Here is a 17096-nt window from a genome sequence, read left to right as displayed (position 1 = left end):
ACAAGAAGGTGGTAGGGGTGAACCAGAGGGTGGCAGTGGTGAACCAGAGGATGACAGTGGTTAACCAAAGGGTGGCAGTGGTGAACCAGAGGTGCTGTGATGAACCAGAGGGTGGCAGTCGTGAACCAGAGGGTGGCAGTGGTGAACCAGAGGGTGACAGTGCTGCACCAGAGGGTGGCAGTGGTGAACCAGAGGGTGCTGTGATGAACCAGAGGGTGGCTGTGATGAACCAGAAGGTGGCATGGTTGAACCAGATGGTGGCAGTGGTGAACCAGAGGGTGGAAGTGCTGAACCAGAGGGTAACAGTGGTTAACCAGAGGGTGGCAGTGGTGAACCAGAGGTGCTGTGATGAACCAGAGGGTGGCAGTCGTGAACCAGAGGGTGGCAGTGGTGATCCAGAGGGTGGCAGTGGTGAACCAGAGGGTGGCAGTGATGAACCAGAGGGTGGCAGTGGTGAACCAGAGGGTGCTGTGCCCATACACGACCGCATGGGTAACTTCCCCATGCAAGCGGCCCGCGAACATGCAAAAAGCCCCGCGAACACGCAAAAAACCCCGCAAACACGCATAAAACCCCGCGAACATGCAAAAAAACAAAAATTTGCAAATTCGCACCAATTCACGGGATTTGCGGATTGCGAATTCAATTTTGAGCGAATTTGTGGAACGGGAATTCGCAAATTTCGCCCATACTTAGTCACAGCCCCTTTTTATACACATAAATCCTTTGTCTCAGGCTGCAGGGTTCAGGGAAAACCAGATGCCACTGGTTTTGGAGCACTCTGTTGTGCTCAGCCCCTATCCCCATTCACAGGACAGGCTAGGGAGATCAGACGCCTCAGAGGGGGTGGAGCCAGCATTGTGGAGGGAAAGCCCAGCCCTATTCAGGTCCCAGGTGCACCCCTCCCTCACATCAACATGTAGATCTTCACCACTGGGGCAGACCCATCCTGACTCCTGGAGCCAGGCACACCAGCCAGTCCCAGCCAATCACAAGCCTGACAGGGAATTCACCTTTACTACACAGACATGCCAACTTCTAGAAGTGGCACTTCCACACCAGAGACAATATATCCGCTCACATCATCGTGCAGTATTTAATCACAAATGTCCGCACATACCAAACTCGACCCTGCACTCCACATGCATCAGGCACTACCATGGTCATACACATACCCCATGCATTCCTATGGGAGGCAGGCCAATCTCGCAACATGCATTCAGAGTACGCACGCACTTCACACTGTGACACAGTGGTAAAGTGCGCAGAAGCCAAAAACAGCCAACTCCAGATCACATATAACAGCAAAAAAGTTCAGGTGTGAACCTGCCAAAAGGTCCAAGTCCAACAGATGGGCTGTGGTTTCACAATCCCCACGGCATCTTTTAATGATGGCAGAGGTCTGACATTATTTTGGGAAGGGGGCACGTGAATTCAGTATCCTCTGTGATTGGTACCTGGGCATTCTGCAGGACCACTCTCCCTTCATCCACCCCTCAGAAGGTGCACTAACTGTGCACCACTCCATAAGTGGCACAGTTAACGTCTGTGTGACCCAGCAACCACAGCACAGGACCAAGGACTAAGATATTCCTTTATTTACAGGGGAACACACACCTGGTGGGGCACTGCTCATACAGTATTCGGCCTGTGCAATGGGTACCAGAGAAGGGATCAAGCAATCATCTGCAGCTTCAATACTCAAGTGCCCTCAGGACCAAAATAGCTGATGTAAGCATGTGCTCCTGTGACAGGGTTGTAATTGGGGGCATCACCTGTTCCTGCCCTGGAGAAGAAAAGCACCGAACACTTCTTTATGATGATCTGAAAAAAAGTGAAAAATATGAGAACATACATGCTACTTATAATACATATGTCATTGCCACTCTTTCAGCTTAAGATATATAACACCCTGGAGATACTGAAAAGAGAACTGGCAGAGATATCAAGACTGGAAGCCCTTGAGAAACAGAGCCTCTCAGAGTTCAAGGTAAGATATGGCTGTGTGATGTTCTTTTACTTTCTTTGAATTCCTTTGTTTTTGTCTCATTTAGAATGAAATGTCTTCTGTCAGGCCTCCCAATGCTTCTTATGCCTTTTGGGAGTGAACTAAAAAACAGGCAATGCAACAACCTCGGCTATGGTAATGTTCTGTGTGTACCCTCTGCAGAACAAAAAGGCTGTGATAGCCCTGAAAAAATCTAAACTTATGGCTGAATCAACATCCCTTTTTTCTAGCTAATTCTTGTGAAGTCGAATGGAAATGTTGCAACATCCAGCATTACAGTGAAATGTGATCTGCTGGTATCTCACCTCACTTTGAATGAAGTGCCCCCCTGTGTAAAGAAGCTGACTGAGATCCCTGCAGGGTTCTCCCCAGATAGCAAGGGGGAGACATTTTTTGTCCGAAAACATCTGCCACTGGAAACTCCGGAGACGTTTTAATACAAAATGTAGACTTAGATAAAAGATTATGCATACTTGCGTAAAGTGTAAATCAAGAAATGTCATGTGAATTGTGTTTCCCGAAATTAGGGGATTTCACAAATTACACCGGTTTAATTAAAGTTTCATCCAGTCTTAATGACTAGAGGATAAATGACAGAAATAATGATTCAAAATGATTGTGCTAATTGAATATCATGGGAAAAATATGAAAGAATATAATATACAAGGTAATAATAGAGCTTAGTTTGCACTTTGGCAAAGATGGTAGTCTATCACAAAGGCAAAGGAGCATGCTCCCACCTCAGGGAAGATCTGGCCTCCTCACAGGACATCTAACCTGGGCTTCTATTGGAATTCTATAACGCATATTAGCAAGCCCATTATAGCCGTTTTAGCGGCCGTTTCCTGCCGCTAAAAGAGCAATCATTTTAACAAGGTTCTTGCTAATATGCCCCACGGTTACCTGCGTGGATTGAAAATCTAACTTAAGAGTTGAATATCTCTTGCATCCCGTTGCATCGTGAAATTGTGGTACAACTCTTTGACAAATATGCCCCATAATCTATTTATTTATGTCTTTCTTTAAGTGACAAATCGTGACTTTATGTAGGGCTTTTGTTCAGCGCTAACTTGTGATGGGAGCTGCTTCGTAGCACTATTGACGGGGGCATGAATGTCTTGGTGACCTTGTCCGTGTTGTACGACCAAGATCACAAACTTAGTTATGCAGTTAAAGCCCTTCCCCAGTTGTCAATTTGCCCACTTGAGGTCCCTGTCACTTGAGAAGGGGGGCAGTCCACCAACCCTTGTGGAGAGTTGTGAAAGCATCTTTGGGAAGTTCTGTTTTCTGTTCTTTAATGAAAACAAAACACCAAAGTGGGAGAGGGCCAAATTTATCAAAAAAGTAAAGCAGCACAGCGAGTCCCTTTGCCGCGCTGCATTACGGGGAGAGGGCAGGAATGCGCTGTATATATCCCAATATGGCACATTCCTTCTTTTGCTCAGTACTGGTTCAAAAAGTAGCTCCTAACACCAATGCAGGCACACATGCACCATGGGGCAACGGTGCTTGCGTTGCAAGCAGTATTGTTTTAGTGCAGGCAGGGGCACCTTCCTGCACAAAACAATCTACTGAGGAAATACCCTCTTTCTGCAGAATGCAGCACACAGAGAAAGAGAACGTGAAAGAGAGAGAGAGAAAGGGAAAGGGAAAGAGAGAGAGAACGTAAAAGGGAAAGAAAGAGGGGGCAGCTTTTTGTTACAGTCCAAGGTCTACCGGTAAGGGTGAGTCTGGGAAGGCACGAGTGTTGCATGGGAACACCCAGGCAATGCCCACGTAATGCCTTCCTGGGGCAGAGTAATGCAACGCAGCAAGTTGTGCTGCACTGCATTACTCCAGATTTATTAAGTCACTCGAGGACACTCAAGGGTGCGTTGCGTTTCTTGATAAATCCCATCATAGGTTTTGCGTCACTTTTGCACCACATTGTGGGGTGCAATAGTGACACAATCTCTTGATAAATATGACCCTGAGTTCTTAGAAACATGAGCGCCCGCCGCCTGACCCATCTCATTGCAGTTGGATCTGGCATCTCCATTTTTGTCTCGCAATGAAGGGGCTTATTTTGAGCCCTTTGCGTCACCATTGTGGCACCTTTTGTCAAGCTGCGGCGGCATAAAATATGCGCCACACTGCGCCATATTTACAAAGTGACGCATCAAGGAAGATGGATCATTGTCTAAAGCGTTGCCCTAAATTATACCTGCACCAGGTATGTTTGGAGGGTGGGCGTTCCCCCGCAAAAAAGGGTCACAGAAGAGGTGCAGTGAAATCTATGAGATTTCACTTTGTCACTTCTAGGACGCCACTGAATCAAAATCCTACTCCTGCTTCACAGCAGGCGTAAGCCTGACAAAGGCGCCTTTAACATTGGACTATGAAAAACCCAACAAGACCTCCAAATTTGCCCGCTGGTACACCCCGAAATTCAGGACCACCAAGTGCAACTCCCACCAACTGGAGAAACAATGGCAGACCACCAAGAACCCCATTGACAGAGCAACACACAAAACAACCTTCAGCATTTATCACAGGCACATCAAAGGAGCCAAGAAAGAAGCCATCACCACCCACATCGACTCTGCGACCAACCACACAAGCAAACTCTTCAAAATAGTCAAAGAATTCTTTAACCCGAGAGCCATAGAGAACTCGAATCCACCCTCCAAAGAACTCTGCAACACCATCTCAGACTACTTACAACAGAAGATCACCAACACCAACAACATCTTCAACCTCCAACCCACCATCCTCATCTCCACTGACCTCAACCAGCAAGCAAACATCAGCTAAACCATTACCATCTGGTCTCCTCTCACCTCCCTGACCACCTCACCAGTCATGTCTTCCATCCACTCCAGGGTGCCCAGGGACAACTACCCTCACCACCTCTACAACCTCACAATGAACCCTAGCAGCACACAGCTCACCAGCATCCTCAACACCTCCATCTCCACAGCAGCCTTCCTGGACATATTGAAACACACAGATATCGGACCCCTCCTAAAGAAAGCATCTGCTGACCCCAGTGATCTAAAACATCACTGTCCTATCTCCCTGCTCCCCTACAAAAGCCAAAGTACTCAAGAAAGTCATCAACCAGCAGCTCACTGAATTTCTAGAACAAATCCACCTACATGAAGCCCCACAATCAGGATTCTGTGCCAGCCACAGCACTGAGACCGGGCTGAATGCCACGACATCCGAACACTCCCTGGCCATGGAGAAACAGTCGCCCTGATCTTACTCAACCTTTCTGCGGCCTTCCACACCATCTTCCAGAACATCCTCATCAACAGACTCCACTACTTAGGCATACAGCAAGACACCCTCATGTTGATCGCCTCCTTCCTCACAAGATGCACACAGAGCATCTGACTGCCTCTCTTCACCTCCGGACCCAAAACCATCATCTGCGGCGTACCTCAAGCATCATCCCTCAGCCCCACCCTGTTCAACATCTACACGGCCCCCTCACATACGTCGCCAGATCCCATGGACTCATTATAATCTCCTATGCAGATGATCCTCAACTGACCCTCTCTGTCACAAGGACCCCTTCAATGCCAAAACCAACATCCATGACTCCATGTCCAATGTAGCCAAATGGATGAGAGACAACTGCTTCCAACTCAACTCTGACAAAGCTGAAGTACTGATCTTCGGGAAGAACGCTTCCACTAGGGACCACAAAACTCATACCTACTCAGACCGATCATGCATGCAACCTCAGTATCATCCTTGACAGCCATATGACCATGAAATGACCAGTCAGCGCATTAGCCTCCTCCTGCTTCCACTCACCTCACATGATCCGCAGAATCTTCAGATGGCTCCCACCCAAAAGACTCAGGCCCTCATCACCAGCCGTCTCAACTACAGCAACACCCTCTATGTCAGCATCTCTAAACAGCTCCTCAGAAGATTCCAAACAATACAGTACACTGCAGCCAGATTCACCCTTGACCTCTCAAAAGAAACCCCCATTGATACCAGTCCAGAAGAGATGCAAGTTCAAGATCCTAACACACGCCTACAAACCCCTCCTTGACCTAGGACCTGCCTACATCAACCATCGACTCAACTTCCACCAACGCTCTAGACACCTGCACTCCTCTTCACTCTACCTCACACACCCCCCGGCAACAATTACAGCTGCAGCTATAGCCACTCCTTCTCCTACATTGCTGCCAAGGCCTGGACCAACCTTACCCTCGAGCTCTGCACAGCTCCCTCGCTGGCAGACTTCAGAAAGAGACTGAAGACCTGGCTCTGTGATGGAGGCACAGCACCCAGATGCCCCTAGGGGTGACAGGGTTGCACTTTACAAATGCTGCTTGTTTGATTGATTGAACAACCTATGTGATTCACACCAATTATCTTTCAGGAAGGAATGCAGTACTGAAACAGTATTTCTTAATATAATACACAATATACATACTTCTATGGTTGCAGATAGATGCTGCCTGCTCATCCTCCTTGACCTATTAGCGGCCTTCAATATGGTGGACCACAAGTTTGTTCTGAAATCCCTGCAACAACGGGTTGGAGCTGACAGCATTGTTTTGCAGTGGTTTGCATCATTTCTGCATAACCACTCACAACAAGTAATGATTAGCAACTTGACTTCTGATATCTCTGATATCACCCAAGGTGTCCCCCAAGGGTCAGTCCTCCCACCTACACTCTTCGGAATCTACATGGGACCACTCACTGTAATACTTAAACAAGCAACTGCACCTACCACCTTTATGCAGATGACACCTATCTCTAGCTGGAAATTACCTCTCCGGATGCCATACGCCGGCTGAACGCAACTTTCACTAAAGTCCAAAACTGGCTGACGCACAACCACCTCCAACTTAATCAAGAACAGACAGATATTCTCCTTCTGCCCAACCACAGCAAGTCCCCCCAGATCCACGAGCGGCTAAATAACCTAAATGCTCTAAACTGCAAACTAATCCACACCGGCCCCAACACCACCCTCAGAGGAACACTCATCTACAGACCCCCAGGACCCCGGGCTCAGTTCAGTGACTCCATTGCCAACCTCACCAACACCCACGCACTCGCATCCATGGACTACATCCTCCTCGGGGACCTGAACTTCCACCTCGAGAACAACAACGATGCCAACTCTGCCACTCTGATCGACAAGCTCGCCAAACTCAGCCTCAGACAACTAGTAACCACACCCACCCACGCTGCCGGCCACACGCTGGACCCCGTCTTCTTCACAGGCACCCACGTCACCTTCAACCACACCACCGAACTCCACTGGACCGACCACCGCTGCATCCATTTCACCTTCAAGAAACCAACCATGCACCAACGCACCCAACAGCTGCCCACCACTGCTGGAGCAAAGTCACCGAAGACCAGCTAACCACCACCCTCGCCCAGAACCCACCCACCGACCCCATCAATCCGGACGCCGCAGCCCGCAACCTCAGACAGTGGATCGACAACTGCGCCAACACCCTCGCCCCACTCAAGAAACCCGCCCACAGCCACGCCAGCAAGAGAGCCACCTGGTTCACCGACGAGCTCCAGACCTCCAAACGCGCATGCCAGAAACTGGAGAAAATATGGCTCCACGAACGCACACCAGACAACCACGCAGCCCACAAGGATGCCAACCGCAGACATCACCACCTCATCAGATTAGCCAAGAGATCCTCCTTCGAAGATCGCTTGGATAACAACGCACACAACAGCAAAGAGCTCTTCAGCATCGTAAAGGAATTCTCCAACCCCAGCGCCAACGCCAACGACATTCCGCCCTCACAAGAACTGTGCGACTCACTAGCCAGATTCTTCCACCTCAAGATCACTGACATCCGCAACAGCTTTAACACCCCGACCACCCCTACTACGCCAGACTCCACCTCCCCTGTGAACGCCACCAGAGCCATCCGCCTGACCTCCTGGTCCAACGTCAACGATGACGAGACACGCAAGGTCATGAACACCATCCACTCAGGATCTCGGTCAGACCCGTGCCCACACCACGTATTCAACAAAGCAGATGCAGCCATCGCACCCCAGCTACAGAAGGTCATCAACATCTCCTTCGAAACAGCGACATACCTGGAAAGCTGGAAGCTCGCCAAAATTAACGCCCTCCTCAAGAATCCCAAGGCAGACCCAAGGACCTCAAGAACTTGTGGCCCATCTCCCTGCTCCCATTCCCGGCCAAGGTCATCGAGAAAATCGTCAACAGGCAATTGGCCCGCCACCTGGAAGACAACAATATCCTGTACCCATCCCAGTCCGGATTCAGACGAACCCACAGCACCGAGACAGCCACAGACGACATCAGGCGCCAACTAGACAACGGCAAAACATCAGCCCTCATCCTCCTGGACCTGTCGGCCGCCTTCGACACGGTCTGCCATCGCACTCTAAAGACACGCCTCCTAGAAGCCGGAATCCAAGAGAAGGCCCTTGGCTGGACCACGTCCTTCCTCTCTGGCAGAACCCAGAACGTCCGCCTCCCACCCTTCCAATCCAAAGGCACAGACATCATTTGCGGCGTTCCAAAGGGCTCATCCCTCAGCCCGACGCTGTTCAATGTCTACATGGCCACCCTCGCACAAGTGGCCCACCCGTACGACCTCAACATCATCTCCTACGCCGATGACACCCAGCTCATCCTCTCCCTCACCAAGGACCCACACACCGCCAAAACCAACCTCCATGAGGGAATGAAGGCCGTCGCCGACTGGATGAGGAGCAGCCGTCTGAAGCTGAACTCGGACAAGACAGAGGTACTCATCCTCGGACCCATCCCCTCAGCCTGGGACGACTCCTGGTGGCCGACCACACTGGGAACAGCACCAACACCCACCGACCATGCACGCAACCTAAGATTCATCCTCGACTCCTCCCTCTCCATGTCTAAGCAGGTCAACGCTGTCTCCTGCTACAACACACTCCACATGATTCGCAGGATCTACATGTGGATCCCGACCGAAACAAGAAGAACGGTGACAAAGGCCCTCATCAGCAGCAGACTGGACTACGCCAATGCACTCTATGCAGGAATCCCAGCCAAACACCTATGACCACTACAGCGCATCCAAAACGCCCCCCGCCCGACTGATCGTCAACGTCCCGCGCCACAGCCACATCATCCCACACGTGAGAGACCTAGACTGGCTCCCCGTCGACAAGAGGATCACCGTGAAGCTCCTCACCCATGCACACAAAGCACTCAACAACTCCGGACCAGCCTACCTGAACAGCAGACTCAGCTTCTACAACCCCACCCGCCAGCTCTGCTCCACCAGCCTTGCCCTCGCCGCTGCCCCCCGCATCCAATGAACGACCTCCGGCGGCAGATCCTTCTCCTACCTCGCCACCAAGACCTGGAACACCCTCCCTACCCACATACAGCAGAGCCAAGACCTACTTGGCTTCAGAAGACTCCTCTAAACCTGGCTCTTCAAGGAGTAGCAGCACCGCCCTCCCCTCAGCGCCTTGAGACCCTCATTGGTAAGTAGTGCTCTCTACAAGTACTCTGATTGATTGTTTGATTGATTGATTGAATGATTGATTGATTGATTGATTGAATCTTGGTGGGCTCTGTCAAACTGCTGGCAATCACCCTGGACTCCCATCTGAACATGAGCTCACCCATAATGACTACAGCAAAGTGTGCCTTCTGCAACCTAATACTCCTTAACAAAATGAAGCCTTTCCTTCTACCAAATTACCTAAAAACCACCAGACAAGCTCTGGTTCTGTCTATACTTGACTACAGGAATGCCACTCTCACAGGCACCCACTAATATTAATTAGCCCTACTGAGATCCACTCTAATTTAATCTGTAAGGATGATCGCTGGAGCAAAGAGCTATGTACCCATCTCCCACTCACTGAAAAGTCTACAATGGCTACCAATCAAAGCACGCTGTCACTTCAAAACTGCCTGTCTCACCCACAAAGTTCTTCAAAACTGCCTGTCTCACCAACAAAGCTCTTCAAAACCGCAAAGTTTTTTACCTTTCTACCTCACATCCAAACTCACAAGGCATGCCAAATGAGAAACCTAAGTATCTCTAACACACTTCTTCTCAACTGTGCCATAAAACATAAGCAAACAGCCCTCTCTTGTTCAAAAGCCCTCTCTCGTTCTTTCTCAAGGAATGTCTCCAAAATCTGGAATTCTCTCTCAATACATACCAGAACAAACCTCTCCTTCATGAGCTTCAGGGGGCAACTAAAAGAACACCTGCCTCACTCTGGAATTACTATATCGTCCCTTGAAGGTATTTCACAAGGAATCTTCAATGGCTCCACACTCGACACTTGAATTATTCTGTATCACCAAGGACTGGCAATGTCTCTGACTATTTTTAAAGTATTATTATAGACTGATATCACCTGACAATGTGTAAAACACACTAATACCCCTGGTACTAGCCAGCACGGAAAACTCTCTAAATAAAAATCAATAAATAAAAGTTTGGCACACAAATCTGTGGCAATATGAAGCTTTCAGAATGCCTCTGGATGCTGCTTCAAAGAACAAGGCTCATGCCAGATAGTTTCCAAACCCAGCCTGGGGGAAATTTTAATTATGACAGTGTAATTGGAGTAATTTCAGTAACTACATATTACTCTAGTGATGCATAATCAGTGAAATCCCCGTAAGGCGGAGCACACGTTGTTGTAACCTTTATGTCACTATATGTCTGCAGTTCACCGGTATGTTAAGTGGTGCCCTATTAGCCATTTGAATATATGGCATTCAGAAAGGGGGACCTCTATGGGGTGATCCTTAGAAAGGTTCAAGCTACAGACGATTCATAGGGGTTCCCTACTCAGCGGAGGAGGATTGTTCCCTAACACCACAGATACATAAAATAAGAACCAAGCAAGAACGTTCGTGGCGCCATGTCGTATGGTTCATTTTTTCCCAGAAAAATTGTTTGTTTGTTGGACAATATAAAATTCAAAACTGTGCAAGATTGATCCCATGCACACCATCAGGATATGGTTGCCTAATCCCTGCTAGCCCACAGTGCACTAGCTGTACCCCTAACCTTGCAAGGTAACAGATGGAATGTGCAACCTCAAAACATAACAACCCTGACTCCCCAAAGAAAATCGAGCAAACAGATCTAGAACCCTTTAATTTGGTAGCTCTTGCATACCCAAAGAGTTCCACAAGAAATTCACAACGTGGCATTTCAATATTTATTGAAGCATTTTGATTCTTGAGTAAAATGTATGCACTGCAATAATCAATAGAAGGAAACAGGCAATAGTAATCAGTATCACAAGAATGGTGAAGAGGATGTAAAAGTCAACCATTGTGCTGTCACATAGAATCTATGTTTGCATACAGGTATAGTAATATTTATGTTCCTACCTATTGCTCCCTGTCCTTATGGCCCTAGGGTGGGTCAATCTTCCAGAATCCCTGTAGGGTGGTCTAAATCCCCTGCTACTTGTGGGTGAGTGTAATCGGGGAGCCCGTCTTGGTGTAGAGCTGGACACCATCACTCTCAAGATGTAAACAGGATTCAGCAGGGCTGGAATTTTATCATCAATCAATCAATCAATCAATCAAACATGTGTAAAGCGCACTACTTAACCGTGAGGGTCTCAAGGCCCTGGGGGTGGGGGGGATGCTGCTACTGCTCGAAGAGCCCGGTCTTGAGGAGTTTTCTGAAGGTTAGCAGGTCCTGGGTTTGCTTTAGGAGGATGTGGAGGGTGTTCCAGGTCTTGGCGGCAAGGTGGGAGAACGATATGCTGCCGGAGGTTGCATTTTGGATATGGAGGACTGTGGCGAGGGCGTCGGAGCGGAGTTGGCGGTTGGGGGTGTAGAAGCTGAGTCATCTGTTGAGGTATGCTGGTCCGGTGTTGTGGAGTGCATGGTGTGCGTGGGTGAGGAGCTTGTAGGTAATCCTCTTGTTGATGGGGAGCCAGTGCAGGTCTCTCAGGTGGGGTGTGATGTGACTGTAGCGAGGGATTTCAAGGATCAGTCGTGCAGAGGCATTTTGGATGCATTGAAGACATTTCAGAAGTTTGGCCAAGGCTCCTGCATAGATAGCGTTACTGTAGTTCAAACTGCTGCTGACAATGGCCTGGGTGACTGTTATTCTTTTTTCGGTGGGAATCCACCTGTAGATATTGCGGAGCATGCTAAGGGTGTTGAAGCAGGAGGACTAGACAGCGTTGACTGCTTCGTCATCGAGAGAGTCGAGTCTAGGATGAACCCTAGGTTGCGTGCGTGGTTGGTGGGTGTTGGTGCTGTTCTCAGTGCGGTCGGCCACCAGATGTCGTTCCAGGCCGAGGGGGTGGAGCCGAGGATGAGGACTTCCGTCTTGTCCGAGTGTAGCTTCAGTTGGCTGTTCTTCATCCACTCGGCAACGTTCTTCATTCCTTCGTGAAGGTTGGTTTTGGCGGTGAGGGGGTCCTTGGTGAGGGAGAGGATCAGCTGGGTATCGTCGGCGTAAGAGATGATGTTGTGGTTGTGCAGTCGGGTGACGTGGGCGAGCAGTGCCATGTAGATTTTGAACAATGTCGGGCTGAGGGATCAGACCTAGGGGAACGCCGCAGATAATCTTGGTGGCTTTGGAGACGAAACGGGGGAGGCGAACACTCTGTGTTCTGCTGGAGAGGAAGAAGGTGGTCCAGTCCAGAGCCTTGTCTTGGATCCTGGCATAGTGGAGGCGTGTACATAGGGTGCTGTGGCAGACAGTGTTGAAGGCGGCTGACAGGTCCAGGAGGATGAGGGCCACAGTTTCTCCGTTGTCCAGCAGGGCCCTGATGTCATCGGTGGTGGCGATGAGGGTAGTTTCGGTGCTGTAGTTTCTGCGGAGGCCGGACTGGGACGGGTCCAGGATGCTGTTCTCCTTGAAGAAGCGTGTCAGTTGTCTGTTGACGGTCTTCTCGATAACCTTCGCCAGAAACGGGAGCAGGGAGATGGGCCGGAAGTTCCTGAGGTCCTTGGGGTCAGCCTTGGGTTTTTTGAGAAAGGCGTTGATCTCGGTGTGCTTCCAGCTCTCCGGGAAGGTTGCTGTCTCGAAGGAGATAATGATGGCTTTCCGGAGTTTGGGTGCGATGGTGGTGCTGGCTTTGTTGAAGATGTGGTATAGGAATGGGTCTGAAGGGGATCCGGATTAGATGGTGTTCATGATTTTGATGTTGTTGTCGTCCTTTATTTTGGTCCAGGAGAGCAGGGGGTCATTGCAGATGGTGGTCGTGGGGATGGAGGCCTCAGCGGTTGTCGCAGCAGTCATGACATCGAAGCTGTCATGGATGTTTGCGATCTTGCGATGGAAGAAGGTGACAAGGGAGTCGTAAAAGTCTTGCGAAGGTCGGATGTTGTTGGTGTTAGAGCTGGGGTTGGAGAGTTCCTTCACGAGGTTGAAGAGCTCTTTGCTGTTGTGTGCATTGTTGTCTAGATGGTCTTTGAAGGAGGCCCCTTCGGTGGATCTGATGAGGTGATGGTGTCTTCGGGTGTCGTTCTTGTGGACTGCATAGCTGTCCGGTGTCTTTACACTGTGCCATTTCTTTTCTAGCTTTCGGCAGGTTTGCTTGGAGGCCTGGAGGTCTTCATTGAACCAGCTGGCTTTGTTGCTGGTGTGTCTGTTGGAGGGTTTCTTGATTGGGGTGAGGGTGTTGGTGCAGTTGTCGATCCATTGTCTGAGGTTGCGGGTGGCAGAGTCGGGGTTGGTGGGGTTGGTGGGTGAGGGTGGTGGTTAGCGTGTCTATGGTGACTTTGCTCCAGCAGTGGCGGGGGTCTGTTGGGTGCGGTGGCGCGTGGTGGGTTTCCGGAAGGTGAAGTGGATGCAGCAATGATTGGTCCAGTGGAGTTCGGTGGTGTGGTTGAAGGAGATGTGGGAGCTTGCGGAGAAGATGGGGTCAAGTGTGTGGCCGGAGGAGTGGGTGGGTGCTGTGACGAGTTGTCTGAGTCCGAGGTTGGCAAGGTTGTTGAGCAGTGTGGTGGAGTTGCGGTCATTGTTGTTCTCGAGGTGGAAGTTCAGGTCCCCAAGAAGGATGTTGTCTGTGGAGGCGAGGACATTGCTGAATTGTGGTTGGGGTCGGTCATGGGCCAACCTCAACAGTGTCAGTGAAATGCTCCTCTAACTAAACTAAAGAGCTCTTTGCTGTTGTGTGCATTGTTGTCTAGATGGTCTTTGAAGGAGGCCCCTTCGGTGGATCTGATGAGGTGATGGTGTCTTCGGGTGTCGTTCTTGTGGACTGCATAGCTGTCCGGTGTCTTTACACTGTGCCATTTCTTTTCTAGCTTTCGGCAGGTTTGCTTGGAGGCCTGGAGGTCTTCATTGAACCAGCTGGCTTTGTTGCTGGTGTGTCTGTTGGAGGGTTTCTTGATTGGGGTGAGGGTGTTGGTGCAGTTGTCGATCCATTGTCTGAGGTTGCAGGTGGCAGAGTCGGGGTTGGTGGGTGAGGGTGGTGGTTAGCTGTGTCTGTGGAGGCGAGGACATTGCTGAATTGTGGTTGGGGTCGGTCATGGGCCAACCTCAACAGTGTCAGTGAAATGCTCCTCTAACTAAACGAAGGAGTGATGTTGTTTATGTAATACACTCCACCCAAGTAACTATGTTGAAACCCCAGTCAGGCAGCCAATATTGATTATTTTGTAACAGCTCTGTTGCAATGCGGTCAATAACAAAAAACAACATGTTTTGCAGTGAACTTAGCCATTGCAGAGAATGTTTAAAGTTCCTGATAATATGTCTATGAACAAATGTAAATGTAAGCAAAGTCATTTCATAGAATATTATCCTGTAACGGCTTGCAAGCAAATGTGTGTCAAATGTCAATGTTTAAGATAAAGATGTCAACATAAACTAAGGTAAAATGGTGATGCTCTTACCTGGGCCTCATGTCACCACATGACAAACGTGTCTCATTGTCATGTGTGACACCTTCATCTAATTCTGTCTTTTTATACCAAGTGCACTTAACTTGTGGTGTATTTGAATTCAGAGTTACAATGTTAAAATCAAAATGTTAATTCCCAAAATACAACATGATCTTTTTTAATAGGTCAGAATGGAGCTAAAGTGAAATATTTGCAACAGGGACAATTGGCGGCTATGAGTGTATCAGTGCATGTGATATTACTCTGCAATCACATCATCCTCTGTGCATGTTACCGTGCATCCTCATCACCCTCTGTGTATGTCACCTTTTACCTATGCATGTGATAATACTCTGCTGATTCATCTTATGCCCCAGCTGTATAGTAATATCTTTGCCCAGATACGGTGTGGCCACGTGGGAGAACTAACTAAACGCATCCCTATTCAGCGGGGTATACGATAAGGTTCTGTCCTTGTTCCTATGCTCTTTACCTTCTATATAAATGAGGTGGGCAATATTCTGATGAACTGCAGAAGCGATGCCCCTGTCCACAATGGCATTAAGGTACTGATGCATTTTTTTGCAGATGACTCCCTGTTCATCTCCAAGTCACAGATGGGCTCCAGCTCCTTGTTGATGAATTTACAGATTTCTGTGTGTCAAGGGGCTTGGAGCTCGATGTCAACAAGACCAAATACATTGTGCTTGGGAAGGGATTGGTCAAAAATTCAATGATACAGGCTGCTGCAGAAACATTGGAGAGGGTGAGGAGCTATGATTATCTAGGAGTTAAGGTAATGGAGAGGCTGAAGAGGAAATACCAGCTTCGTAAAAGCACTCTACTACTCAAGCACAGAGCAAATGCTACTAATAGGTTGCATAGACAGACAAGCTCTTGTGCAGTCTCACCGGCCCTGGAAGTCTATCGTGGTAAGCCGCAAGGGGTGCGTCTCTATTGAGCTGAGACCTGGGGATGGACTGATAACTCTCCACTTACTATTGCAGAAAATAGATTTGTCAGATGGCTGGTTTCAGCTCCCAGCAGCACAACCTTAATCCCTTTATTCTTTGATCAAGGATTAAAAGGATTGGCAGATCTGGCTGCTCTGAGACCACTTATCTATTGGCTTTGTTTATGGGTCACTCCTGAGCTGAGGGAATTCAGAGACTGCCTCGCTGACCTGCCTTCAGCTAGAGGTTCCAGGTCAAGCTGAGTTTGCTAATGCTATGGACCAATCCAGAAAAGATGTGCAAAGTTGATCTTACTACCTTCAAATCCAGTTACTGGATTCATACCCAAGATGACTATACTAATAAGCAGCCAACAGGCACATTGCCAAACAGATTTCTAGATATTAAACAGCTCTCCCGTTCTGAGGAATTTTAGGACTTTGTCTCTTCCCCCTTAGCCTAAAGTCTTTATATTTGTTTTCGACTTGGCACTTTACCTCTGAGGTCCTTTATCAATAAATTGCAAAAGGACCCAGCTTCCAGTATTTTTCCAGTGTGTGACTTGGGAAACGAGGATGAGATCACACGCTATTCTTCTGTCCCAGTTGTCATGGACCGCGCCGGAAATTGATTATTCCCATATGTCGTAATCTGGAGTTGACTAAACATTTAGGGGCATATCAGCAACGCTTTGCCATAACTGATACAACCCTGTGGTCATATCAGCAGAATCCACCCCCTATGTTAGGGGCGGCTATGTCAAGAATTTAGCAGACGTTAGTTTTTGGAGAAAACAGCAGTTTTCTCCAAAAACTAACGTCTGCTCAAATGCTAGGGCATCATTGCTGATATTGCGAAGCTGCGCTATTGATGTCCCGACATGTAGTGTATGTCAGGAACGCCCACTTTGCATCTCATTAGAGATGCAAAGGTAGGCATAGAGCAAAAGGGCGCTAATATGCAAATATGCATGTTAGCACCCTCTTTCTGATAGGGCGATGGTTTTATCTCCACTTTTCAGGCTTTTAAAGCCAAAAAAGGAGAGATAAAGCCCTTGCTGATATGCCCCTTAGTGACTTTTAGAATTTTAAAGAGTGATACAACCCCTGCAATTGTCATTGCTATGAGCAAATGTTTACAGGCTGTCTGGTAGAAATGTGGTAGAGTGCAGACTGTGATTTCCAGTGACTAGGTTAATTTTGAACTAATAATTAATTTGAACAATGTTTATTTTATAAAATAAAAGGATAACATGTACGTGTGTGTATGTGTTTACTGCTTAATTTGC

General features: G+C 48.6%; 1 protein-coding gene across 2 annotated transcripts in view; it reads left to right on the top strand.

Moving 5' to 3' along the window:
- The window catches only part of LOC144752268 (uncharacterized), a 211721-nt gene that overhangs the window by 56507 nt on the left and 138118 nt on the right, over positions 1 to 17096 (top strand). The window contains exons 2-3 of one of the 2 annotated variants that reach the window (XM_078640279.1): positions 1606 to 1731; positions 1895 to 1990. In XM_078640279.1, coding sequence (XP_078496405.1) covers positions 1606 to 1731; positions 1895 to 1990 — 222 coding nt within the window. The remainder of the gene's footprint in view (positions 1 to 1605; positions 1732 to 1894; positions 1991 to 17096) is intronic. The other variant, XM_078640280.1, reaches the window with a different exon arrangement.

Source organism: Lissotriton helveticus, chromosome 4_2 (assembly GCF_964261635.1).
Source record: "Lissotriton helveticus chromosome 4_2, aLisHel1.1, whole genome shotgun sequence".
Taxonomy (NCBI): domain Eukaryota; kingdom Metazoa; phylum Chordata; class Amphibia; order Caudata; family Salamandridae; genus Lissotriton; species Lissotriton helveticus.
This window is presented reverse-complemented; position numbering and strand designations above follow the sequence as displayed.